We start from the raw sequence: 11,872 nt of genomic DNA, 5'->3' as shown, positions 1-11,872 counted from the left end.
CACCCACCGGCCCAGTGTTCAGTTAAGCTACCACACAATCACACAGCACAGAAGGAGGCCATTCAGCCCATCATGCCTGTGCTAGCTCTTTGAACGAACTATCCAATCAGCCCCAGTCCTCCTCCCTCCCCCCACCCACTCTTTCCCCAGGTCTCTCTGTCCCTGCACCCTCTTTAAAATTGTACCATTTAGTTCAGACTGTCCCCCCTCATTCTTCCGACCAAAATGAATCACTTCACACTTCCCTGTGTTAAACTGCATCTGCCGTGAGTCTGTCCATTGCACCAGCCTGTCTCTGTTCACCTAAAGCCTGTTACTATCCTTCTCACTGTTTACAACTGTTCAGATTACGTTGAAAACATTTCTGAAATATTCGGTGCTGTAATTTTAACAGTGGTGCAGGGGCAGAGAGACCTGGGGGAGTTTGCACACAAACCTTTGAAGGCGGTGGGACAAGTTGAGAAGGATGTGGAACAAAAGCATAAGGAATAAAAACGAAATACCGCAGATGCTGGAAATCTGAAATAAAAACAAGGAATGCTGGAAATACTCAGCAGGTCTGGCAGCATCTGTGGAGAGAGAAACAGAGTTAACGTTTCAGGTCAGGGACCCTTCTTCTGAAAGCATAAGGGATCCTTGGCTTTATAAAGATAGACAGAGAGTACAAAGATCAAAGCTGCTATGATGAACTTTGAAAAGCACTGACTTCTGAGTTCAGGGGCACCTTGCATTAGGGAGACTTGGTCCTCACCCACTCCAATGATGAACAGGGTGACCCATTCTGATAGCATGGCTCTGGCTTCAAGATGGCAGACAGCAAACATGCATCCCTTCGGAACGGCACCATGACAGGCTCACCCAGGGAGAACCACCCTTTGTGGTAGCTGTAGCTCAATGGACAGCTCTCTCTCTCTCTCTCTTGACTGAGACAGGAGCTCATGGGTTCGAGCCCCACTGAAGAAACTTGATCCCCATCATCCAGGCTGACATTCCCAATGGCAGTACTGAGGGAGCGCCGCACTGTCGGAGGGTCAGTGCTGAGGGAGCGCCGCACTGTCGGAGGGTCAGTGCTGAGGGAGCGCCGCACTGTCGGAGGGTCAGTGCTGAGGGAGCGCCGCACTGTCGGAGGGTCAGTGCTGAGGGAGCGCCGCACTGTCGGAGGGTCAGTGCTGAGGGAGCGCCGCACTGTCGGAGGGTCAGCGCGAGGGAGCGCCGCACTGTCGGAGGGTCAGTGCTGAGGGAGCGCCGCACTGTCGGAGGGTCAGTGCTGAGGGACCGCCGCACTGTCGGAGGGTCAGTACTGAGGGAGCGCCGCACTGTCGGAGGGTCAGTACTGAGGGAGCGCTGCACTGTCGGAGGGTCAGTACTGAGGGAGCGCTGCACTGTCGGAGGGTCAGTACTGAGGGAGCGCTGCACTGTCGGAGGGTCAGTACTGAGGGAGTGCCGCACTGTCTGAGGGTCAGTACTGAGGGAGTGCCGCACTGTCAGAGGGTCAGTACTGAGGGACGGCTGCACTGTCAGAGGGTCAGTACTGAGAGAGTGCTGCACTGTCAGAGGGTCAGTACTGAGAGAGTGCTGCACTGTCAGAGGGTCAGTACTGAGAGAGTGCTGCACTGTCAGAGGGTCAGTACTGAGAGAGTGCTGCACTGTCAGAGGGTCAGTACTGAGAGAGTGCTGCACTGTCAGAGGGTCAGTACTGAGAGAGTGCTGCACTGTCAGAGGGTCAGTACTGAGAGAGTGCTGCACTGTCAGAGGGTCAGTACTGAGAGAGTGCTGCACTGTCAGAGGGTCAGTACTGAGAGAGTGCTGCACTGTCAGAGGGTCAGTACTGAGAGAGTGCTGCACTGTCGGAGGGTCAGTACTGAGGGAGTGCTGCACTGTCGGAGGGTCAGTATTGAGAGAGTGCCGCACTGTCGGAGGGTCAGTACTGAGAGAGTGCTGCACTGTCAGAGGGTCAGTACTGAGGGAGTGCTGCACTGTCGGAGGGTCAGTACTGAGGGAGTGCTGCACTGTCGGAGGGTCAGTACTGAGAGTGCTGCACTGTCAGAGGGTCAGGACTGAGAGAGTGCTGCACTGTCAGAGGGTCAGGACTGAGGGAGCGCCGCACTGTCGGAGGGTCAGTACTGAGAGAGTGCTGCACTGTCAGAGGGTCAGTACTGAGAGAGTGCTGCACTGTCAGAGGGTCAGTAGTGAGTGAGTGCTGCACTGTCGGAGGGTCAGTACTGAGAGAGTGCTGCACTGTCAGAGGGTCAGTACTGAGGGAGCGCCGCACTGTCGGAGGGTCAGTACTGAGAGAGCACCGCACTGTCGGACGGTCAGTATTGAGGGAGCGCCGCACTGTCGGAGAGTCAATACTGAGTGAGTGCTGCACTGTCAGAGGGTCAGTACTGAGAAAGTGCTGCACTGTCAGGGTATCAGTACTGAGAGAGCGCCGCACTGTTGGAGGGTCAGTACTGAGGGAGTGCTGCACTGTCGGAGGGTCAGTACTGAGAGAGCGCCGCACTGTCGGAGGGTCAGTACTGAGAGCGCGCCGCACTGTCGGAGGGTCAGTACTGAGGGAGTGCCGCACTGTCGGAGGGTCAGTACTGAGGGACTGCCGCACTGTCGGAGGGTCAGTACTGAGGGATCGCCGCACTGTCGGAGGGTCAGTACTGAGGGATCGCCGCACTGTCGGAGGGTCAGTACTGAGAGAGTGCTGCACTGTCGGAGGGTCAGTACTGAGAGAGTGCCGCACTGTCAGAGGGTCAGCACTGAGGGAGTGCCGCACTGTCAGAGGGTCAGCACTGAGGGAGTGCTGCACTGTCAGAGGGTCAGTACTGAGGGAGCGACGCACTGTCAGAGGGTCAGTACTGAGGGAGTGCCGCACTGTCAGAGGGTCAGCACTGAGGGAGTGCTGCACTGTCAGAGGGTCAGTACTGAGGGAGCGACGCACTGTCAGAGGGTCAGTACTGAGGGAGTGCCGCACTGTCAGAGATTCAGCACTGAGGGAGTGCCGCACTGTCAGAGGGTCAGTACTGAGAGAGTGCTGCACTGTCAGAGGGTCAGTACTGAGAGAGTGCTGCACTGTCAGAGGGTCAGTACTGAGAGAGTGCTGCACTGTCAGAGGGTCAGTACTGAGAGAGTGCTGCACTGTCAGAGGGTCAGTACTGAGAGAGTGCTGCACTGTCAGAGGGTCAGTACTGAGAGAGTGCTGCACTGTCAGAGGGTCAGTACTGAGGGAGCGCCGCACTGTCAGAGGGTCAGTACTGAGTGAGCACCGCACTGTCAGAGGGTTAGTACTGAGAGAGTGCCGCACTGTCGGAGGGTCAGTCCTGAGGGAGTGCCGCACTGTCGGAGGGTCAGTACTGAGGGAGTGCCGCACTGTCGGAGGGTCAGTACTGAGAGAGTGCTGCACTGTCGGAGGGTCAGTACTGAGGGAGTGCTGCACTGTCGGAGGGTCAGTACTGAGGGAGTGCCGCACTGTCGGAGGGTCAGTACTGAGAGAGTGCTGCACTGTCGGAGGGTCAGTACTGAGGGAGTGCTGCACTGTCGGAGGGTCAGTACTGAGGGAGTGCCGCACTGTCGGAGGGTCAGTACTGAGAGAGTGCCGCACTGTCGGAGGGTCAATAATGAGGGAGTGCCGCACTGTCGGACGGTCAGTACTGAGGGAGCGCCGCACTGTCAGAGGGTCAGTACTGAGTGAGTGCTGCACTGTCAGAGGGTCAGTACTGAGAGAGTGCTGCACTGTCAGAGGGTCCGTACTGAGAGAGTGCCGCACAGTCGGAGGGTCAGTACTGAGAGAGTGCTGCACTGTCGGAGGGTCAGTACTGAGGGAGTGCCGCACTGTCACAGGGTCAGTACTGAGGGAGCGCCGCACTGTCGGAGGGTCAGCACTGAGGGAGCGCCTCACTGTCGGAGGGTCAGCACCGAGGGAGTGCTGCACTGTCGGAGGGTCAGTACTGAGGGAGTGCTGCACTGTCGGTGGGTCAGTACTGAGGGAGTGCCGCACTGTCGGTGGGTCAGTACTGAGGGAGTGCCGCACTGTCGGTGGGTCAGTACTGAGGGAGTGCCGCACTGTCGGAGGGTCAGTACTGAGGGAGTGCTGCACTGTCTGAGGGTCAGTACTGAGAGAGTGCTGCACTGTCAGAGGGTCAGTACTGAGGGAGTGCTGCACTGTCGGTGGGTCAGTACTGAGGGAGTGCTGCACTGTCAGAGGGTCAGTACTGAGGGAGTGCCGCACTGTCAGAGGGTCAGTACTGAGGGAGTGCTGCACTGTCAGAGTGTCAGTACTGAGGGAGTGCCGCACTGTCAGAGGGTCAGTACTGAGGGAGTGCCGCACTGTCGGAGGGTCAGTACTGAGGGAGTGCCGCACTGTCGGTGGGTCAGTACTGAGGGAGTGCCGCACTGTCGGAGGGTCAGTACTGAGGGAGTGCTGCACTGTCTGAGGGTCAGTACTGAGAGAGTGCTGCACTGTCGGTGGGTCAGTACTGAGGGAGTGCTGCACTGTCAGAGGGTCAGTACTGAGGGAGTGCCGCACTGTCAGAGGGTCAGTACTGAGGGAGTGCTGCACTGTCAGAGTGTCAGTACTGAGGGAGTGCTGCACTGTCAGAGTGTCAGTACTGAGGGAGTGCCGCACTGTCGGAGGGTCAGTACTGAGGGAGTGCCGCACTGTCGGAGGGTCAGTACTGAGGGAGCTCCGCACTGTCGGAGGGTCAGTACTGAGGGAGCGCCGCACTGTCAGAGGGTCAGTATTGAGGGAGTGCCGCACTGTCAGAGGGTCAGTACTGAGGGAGCGCCGCACTGTCGGAGGGTCAGTATTGAGGGAGTGCCGCACTGTCAGAGGGTCAGTACTGAGGGAGCGCCGCACTGTCGGAGGTGCCGTCTTTCAGATGAGACATTAAACCGAGGCCCCCGTCTGCCCTCTCGGGTGGGTGTAAAAGATTCCACAGCCATTATTGGAAGAAGAGCAGGGGAGTTCTCCCCGGTGTCCTGGGGCCAATATCCAGAGAAGCAGCAACCCCCACCTCCCCTTCTACAATCTTGCCCACATTTTCCACAGACACAGGAGGATCAGAGAGATGGACTTACTGGGTAGAACACTGGAGGCTGTAGTAAGGTGCTGGAAGCAACTGTGGACATGGCCAGAAAGCCAGGGAATACACGTGAAGCCACACACAGCCGAAGATCTCTCACTCACTCACATTGGAGAGACGGGAGAGGAGTTGACCCACTGACCCCATTCCCAACTCCAATGACCACTGGGCTAGTCTAGGAAGTGACATCATCACCAGTGATCATATGACTCCTGTGGGGCGGCAGGAAGTGCCTGGTTGCCATGGATTCCAAACTGAAGCCTCAGCCTAGGCCTTGCTGTTGAGCTGGTTTAGGTTATTGGGCACTGAGGGGTGCAGGTGACTTTAATTGTTTAAAGGGGCCAGTCTGGTTTTGGAACAGATCAGTGTCAGTGTTGGGGTCACTGCACCAGCCAGAACAGGCCCAGGTTCAATCCCCAGTCTGGACTCTGACCTGTTAGGGAGGGGACCAACCTGCATTTAGATAACGCCTTCCACAGCCTAGAAATGTCATAAATGTAGCCAGAATTGGAGGGGCACAGAGATCTCGGTGGTTTGCAGGGGCTGGAGGAGGTGACAGAGATAGGGAGGGTTGTAGGGGCTGGAGGAGGTTACAGAGATAGGGAGGGTTGTAGGGGCTGGAGGAGGTTACAGAGATAGGGAGGGTTGTAGGGGCTGGAGGAGGTTACAGAGATAGGGAGGGTTGTACGGGCTGGAGGAGGTTACAGAGATAGGGAGGGTTGTTGGGGCTGGAGGAGGTTACAGAGATAGGGAGGGTTGTAGGGGCTGGAGGAGGTTACAGAGATAGGGAGGGTTGTAGGGGCTGGAGGAGGTGACAGAGATAGGGAAGGTTGTAGGGGCCGGAGGAGGTTACAGAGATAGGGAGGGGTTGTAGGGGCTGGAGGAGGTTACAGAGATGGGGAGGGTGTAGGGGATGGAGGAGGTGACAGAGATAGGGAGGGTTGTCGGGTCTGGAGAAAGGTTACAGAGATAGGGAGGGTTGTAGGGGCTGGAGGAGGTTACAGAGATAGGGAGGGTTGTAGGGGCTGGAGGAGGTTACAGAGATAGGGAGGGTTGTAGGGGCTGGAGGAGGTTACAGAGATAGGGAGGGTTGTAGGGGCTGGAGGAGGTTACAGAGATAGGGAGGGTTGTAGGGGCTGGAGGAGGTTACAGAGATAGGGAGGGTTGTAGGGGCTGGAGGAGGTTACAGAGATAGGGAGGGTTGTAGGGGCTGGAGGAGGTTACAGAGATAGGGAGGGTTGTAGGGGCTGGAGGAGGTTACAGAGATAGGGAGGGTTGTAGGAGGTTACAGAGATAGGGAGGGGATGTAGGGACTGGAGGCGGTTACAGAGATGGGGAGGGTGTAGGGGCTGGAGGAGGTTACAGAGATGGGGAGGGTTGTCGGGACTGGAGGAGGTTACAGAGATAGGGAGGGTGTAGGGGCTGGAGGAGGTTACAGAGATAGGGAGGGTTGTAGGGGCTGGAGGAGGTTACAGAGATGGGGAGGGTTGTGGGGACTGGAGGAGGTTACAGAGATAGGGACGGTTGTAGGGGATGGAGGAGGTTATAGAGATAGGGAGGGGTGTAGGGGCTGGAGGAGGTTACAGAGATAGGGAGGGTTGTAGGGGCTGGAGGATGTTACAGAGATAGGGAGGGTTGTAGGGGCTGGAGGAGGTTACAGAGATAGGGAGGGTTGTAGGGGCTGGAGGAGGTTACAGAGATAGGGAGGGTTGTAGGGGCTGGAGGAGGTTACAGAGATAGGGAGGGTTGTAGGGGCTGGAGGAGGTTACAGAGATAGGCAGGGTTGTAGGGGCTGGAGGAGGTTACAGAGATAGGGAGGGTTGTAGGGGCTGGAGGAGGTTACAGAGATAGGGAAGGTTGTCGGGGCTGGAGGAGGTTTAGAGATAGGGAGGGTTGTAGGGGCTGGAGGAGGTTACAGAGATGGGGAGAGTGTAGGGGATGGAGGAGGTTACAGAGATGGGGAGAGTGTAGGGGATGGAGGAGGTTACAGAGATAGGGAGGGTTGTAGGGACTGGAGGAGGTGACAGAGATAGGGAGGGTTGTCGGGTCTGGAGAAAGGTTACAGAGATAGGGAGGGTTGTAGGGGCTGGAGGAGGTTACAGAGATAGGGAGGGTTGTAGGGGCTGGAGGAGGTTACAGAGATAGGGAGGGTTGTAGGGGCTGGAGGAGGTTACAGAGATAGGGAGGGTTGTAGGGGCTGGAGGAGGTTACAGAGATAGGGAGGGTTGTAGGGGCTGGAGGAGGTTACAGAGATAGGGAGGGTTGGAGGAGGTTACAGAGATAGGGAGGGGATGTAGGGACTGGAGGCGGTTACAGAGATGGGGAGGGTGTAGGGGCTGGAGGAGGTTACAGAGATGGGGAGGGTTGTCGGGACTGGAGGGAGGTTACAGAGATAGGGAGGGTGTAGGGGCTGGAGGAGGTTACAGAGATAGGGAGGGTTGTAGGGGTTGGAGGAGGTTACAGAGATAGGGAGGGTTGTAGGGGCTGGAGGAGGTTACAGAGATGGGGAGGGTTGTGGGGACTGGAGGAGGTTACAGAGATAGGGAGGGTTGTAGGGGATGGAGGAGGTTACAGAGATAGGGAGGGGTGTAGGGGCTGGAGGAGGTTACAGAGATAGGGAGGATTGTCGGGGCTGGAGGAGGTTACAGAGATGGGGAGGGTTGTGGGGACTGGAGGAGGTTACAGAGATAGGGAGGGTTGTGGGGACTGGAGGAGGTTACAGAGATAGGGAGGGGTGTAGAGGCTGGAGGAGGTAACAGAGATAGGGAGGGTGTAGGGGATGGAGGAGGTTACAGAGATAGGGAGGGGTGTAGGGGCTGGAGGTGATTACAGAGATAGGGAGGATTGTCGGGGCTGGAGGAGGTTACAGAGATGGGGAGGGTTGTGGGGACTGGAGGAGGTTACAGAGATAGGGAGGGGTGTAGGGGATGGAGGAGGTTACAGAGATAGGGAGGGGTGTAGGGGCTGGAGGTGATTACAGAGATAGGGAGGATTGTCGGGGCTGGAGGTGGTTACAGAGATAGGGAGGGTTGTAGGGGTTGGAGGAGGTTACAGAGATAGGGAGGGTTGTAGGGGCTGGAGGAGGTTACAGAGATGGGGAGGGTTGTGGGGACTGGAGGAGGTTACAGAGATAGGGAGGGTTGTAGGGGATGGAGGAGGTTACAGAGATAGGGAGGGGTGTAGGGGCTGGAGGAGGTTACAGAGATAGGGAGGGTGTAGGGGATGGAGGAGGTTACAGAGATAGGGAGGGGTGTAGGGGCTGGAGGAGGTTACAGAGATAGGGAGGGTGTAGGGGATGGAGGAGGTTACAGAGATAGGGAGGGTTGTAGGGGCTGGAGGAGGTTACAGAGATAGGGAGGGTTGTAGGGGCTGGAGGAGGTTACAGAGATCGGGAGGATTGTCGGGGCTGGAGGAGGTTACAGAGATAGGGAGGGTTGTAGGGGATGGAGGAGGTTACAGAGATAGGGAGGGTGTAGGGGATGGAGGAGGTTACAGAGATAGGGAGGGGTGTAGGGGCTGGAGGAGGTTACAGAGATAGGGAGGGTTGTAGGGGATGGAGGAGGTTACAGAGATAGGGAGGGTGTAGGGGATGGAGGAGGTTACAGAGATAGGGAGGGTTGTAGGGGCTGGAGGAGGTTACAGAGATAGGGAGGGTTGTAGGGGATGGAGGAGGTTACAGAGATAGGGAGGGTTGTAGGGGCTGGAGGAGGTTGCAGTGATAGGGAGGGTTGTAGGGGATGGAGGAGGTTACAGAGATAGGGAGGGTTGTAGGGGCTGGAGGAGGTTGCAGTGATAGGGAGGGTTGTAGGGGGCTGTAGGAGGTTACAGAGATAGGGAGGGTTGTAGGGGATGGAGGAGGTTACAGAGATAGGGAGGGGGGCGAGGAGATCATGGAGGGATTTGAAAACAGAGTGGGGAGAATGTGGAACTCACTACCACGGAGTGGTTGAGGTGAATAGTATCGATATATTTAAGGGGAAGCTGGAAAAACACGTGCGAGAAAGGATTAGAAGGATAGGGTGATCGGGTGAGATGGAGAGGGGGTGGGAGGAGACTCGTGGAGCAGAAACCCCAGCATGGAGCAGATGGGCCGAATGGCCTGTTTCTGTGTGTACAGTCAATGTATTTCTCGGAGGTTTAATTGATTCAGTGAGCAGTTACACAGTTGTTCCAGCAGCTGCCTCAGCACAGCAGTCCTGCCTCGACAAAGAGCTGTGACTTCAGCCTGTGGGGGAAAACTTTTTATAGACTTCCATTTACTCTGGGAATGAATGTTTAAGTAGCTTATCAGACTGTGTAGTCGCTGTGGGTGGGAATCACCCTGGACATGCAATGGCAAATGGATGCATTTTCAATTATTCAGCACTGCAATGCATGGCTGGTTCAATTGCCAATGCTCGTGTCACACAGCTGGGGTCTGGAACCGCCCCCCCCCCCCCCACCCCGCTTCACTGGCTGAGGATATGAGCTCCGAAATCTGCCCCCCAAGACTGAATAGCTGACCGTCACTCACCCACTCACACAAAGTTGACTCCTCCAAGGGACTGATGGAGTGCTGCAGTGTCAAAGAGGCAGCATCTTCATTTGAGCCACGTTCTGGGGAGGGGTGAGACATGGAGATATGAGAAACACAGGGCTTCTGCTGCCTGGTCAGGGCTCCCCTTCCCCACAGTCCTTACAACCTGAATTCCAACATGGACACAAGTGAACTCCAAAGTGATTTGGAAGACAGTCGGTGTGAGTCTGAGACAGTTGGTGTTTAATGCCAGGGGCCTGGGTCCCAGTCTTGCTGCTGTTCTTTGCTACAATTACACCCCCAGCAGCAAATGAGAGTCAGTGAGCTATTCAACCAAGGGGAGCATCACAGCCAGTGCCAGATTTCCCAACCCAATGATGGGGAGGTGTAGGAGCGCTCCCCCCCCCTTCAAAATCTATCAAAGTGGCAACTAAATAGGGCACAACAAAGGGTCTGGGGTCATTCTCCCTGGGGGCCGAGATGGAGCAGCTGTGATCAGATTGAAAGGTGGAGCGAACTCGAGGGGCTGAATGGCCTCCTCCTGTTCCCAGTCATGAAAACAACAGGCAGGAGCAGAATGGCAGAGGGAAATGCAGGAGTCTGTCCAAGAGAGGGAGCTAGGTGCAAGTTAGAGGAGGAGAGAGAGAGAATGAGAGAGGGCGAGAAAGACAGAAGGGAAGAGACAGAGAGAAAGAGTGAGTGAGACAAGAGTCAGAAAGGCAGCAAGAAAAACAGTGAGACAGACAGCGAGTGAGAGGAGACAGAATATGAGAGACGCAGAGTAGAAACAGTGACTGAGACAGTGAGAGGGAGAGAGAGAGAGAGAGCAAGCACATCCTTCTGGGCAGCGTGACTGGTACAAGGTGTGTTGGGCATATCCAGCTCCGAGTTGACTCCTGCCCAAGTCTGGATATCGTACGATTCCCTCCCCACTTCATTCCGAACAGAAGAGGAGGCAGATGTGTGCGTGAGGACGGCACTCAGGTGACAGTTACAAGGCTGTGAGTCAATGCATTGAACGTTTTATAGGTGCAAGGGAGAGCAATGGGCAAAAGGAGGCTTGCATTGTCCGAAGCAGAGATTAGAGATTGAGTTACTTACTGCTCCACAGACATGGGGTGTTTGTTGTGTTGTTCTCTGATGGTATTTCAAGACTAAATTACTGTCTTCTCCTGTTTAAAGGTCAGTGGTGAGCTTGACAAACCTCTGGCTTGCTTGGGGAGATGAAACAGTGGGGAAGAGTGATTCTCCTTTGTACACTCCTGCAATTTGAAAGAAAGATCTGCATTTTTATAGCACCGGTCACCACCTCAGCACGCCCCAAAGTGTTTTACAGCCAATGAACTACTTTTTGAAGTGTAGTCACCATTTTTAATCTTTAATGCAACAAATGCAGCAGTCAATTTACGCACTGGAAGATCCCACAAAGGGCAATGTGATACTAACTCATTTAAATCTGTCTTCATGACAGTGCGGCACTCCCTCAGTACTGACCCTCCAACAGCGCGGCACTCCCTCAGTACTGACCCTCCAACAGTGCGGCACTCCCTCAGTACTGACCCTCCAACAGTGCGGCACTCCCTCAGCACTGACCCTCCAACAGTGCGGCACTCCCTCAGTACTGACCCTCCAACAGTGCGGCACTCCCTCAGTACTGACCCTCCAACAGTGCGGCACTCCCTCAGCACTGACCCTCCAACAGTGCGGCACTCCCTCAGTACTGACCCTCCGACAGTGCGGCACTCCCTCAGTACTGACCCTCCAACAGTGCGGCACTCCCTCAGTACTGACCCTCCAACAGTGCGGCACTCCCTCAGCACTGACCCTCCGACAGTGTGGCGCTCCCTCAGTACTGACCCTCCAACAGTGCAGCGCTCCCTCAGTACTGACCCTCCAACAGTGCGGCACTCCCTCAGTACTGACCCTCCAACACTGCGGTGCTCCCTCAGTACTGACCCCCCGACAGTGCGGCACTCCTTCAGTACTGACCCCCCCGACAGTGCAGTGCTCCCTCAGTACTGACCCTCCGACAGTGCGGTGCTCCCTCAGTACTGACCCCCCGACAGTGCGGCACTCCCTCAGTACTAACCCCCCGACAGTGCAGCACTCCCTCAGTACTGACCCCCCGACAGTACAGCACAGCCTCAGTACTGACCCTCCGACAGTGCGTTACCCCCTCAGTACTGACCCTCCGACAGTGCGGCACTCCCTCAGTATTGGCCCTCTGACAGTGCAGCACTCCCTCAGTACTGACCCTCCGACAGTGCGGCACTCCCTCAGTACT

General features: G+C 56.1%; 2 protein-coding genes across 2 annotated transcripts in view; one reads left to right on the top strand and one right to left on the bottom strand.

Annotated features, from left to right (window-relative positions):
* The window catches only part of LOC137356013 (galectin-12-like), a 49,719-nt gene that overhangs the window by 26,945 nt on the left and 10,902 nt on the right, over nt 1-11,872 (bottom strand). The window contains exons 3-4 of the mRNA XM_068021714.1: nt 10,690-10,742; nt 9,586-9,668 (exon numbers count right to left, since the gene is read on the bottom strand). Coding sequence (XP_067877815.1) covers nt 9,586-9,668; nt 10,690-10,742 — 136 coding nt within the window. The remainder of the gene's footprint in view (nt 1-9,585; nt 9,669-10,689; nt 10,743-11,872) is intronic.
* Nucleotides 10,466-11,872, top strand: part of LOC137355911 (muscarinic acetylcholine receptor M1-like) — a 37,166-nt gene continuing 35,759 nt past the window's right edge. Inside the window, exon 1 of the mRNA XM_068021536.1 lies at nt 10,466-10,589. The gene's annotated coding sequence lies outside the window, so the exon portion shown is untranslated. The remainder of the gene's footprint in view (nt 10,590-11,872) is intronic.

Source organism: Heterodontus francisci, chromosome 44 (genome assembly GCF_036365525.1).
Source record: "Heterodontus francisci isolate sHetFra1 chromosome 44, sHetFra1.hap1, whole genome shotgun sequence".
NCBI classification, from domain to species: Eukaryota; Metazoa; Chordata; class Chondrichthyes; order Heterodontiformes; family Heterodontidae; genus Heterodontus; species Heterodontus francisci.
This window is presented reverse-complemented; position numbering and strand designations above follow the sequence as displayed.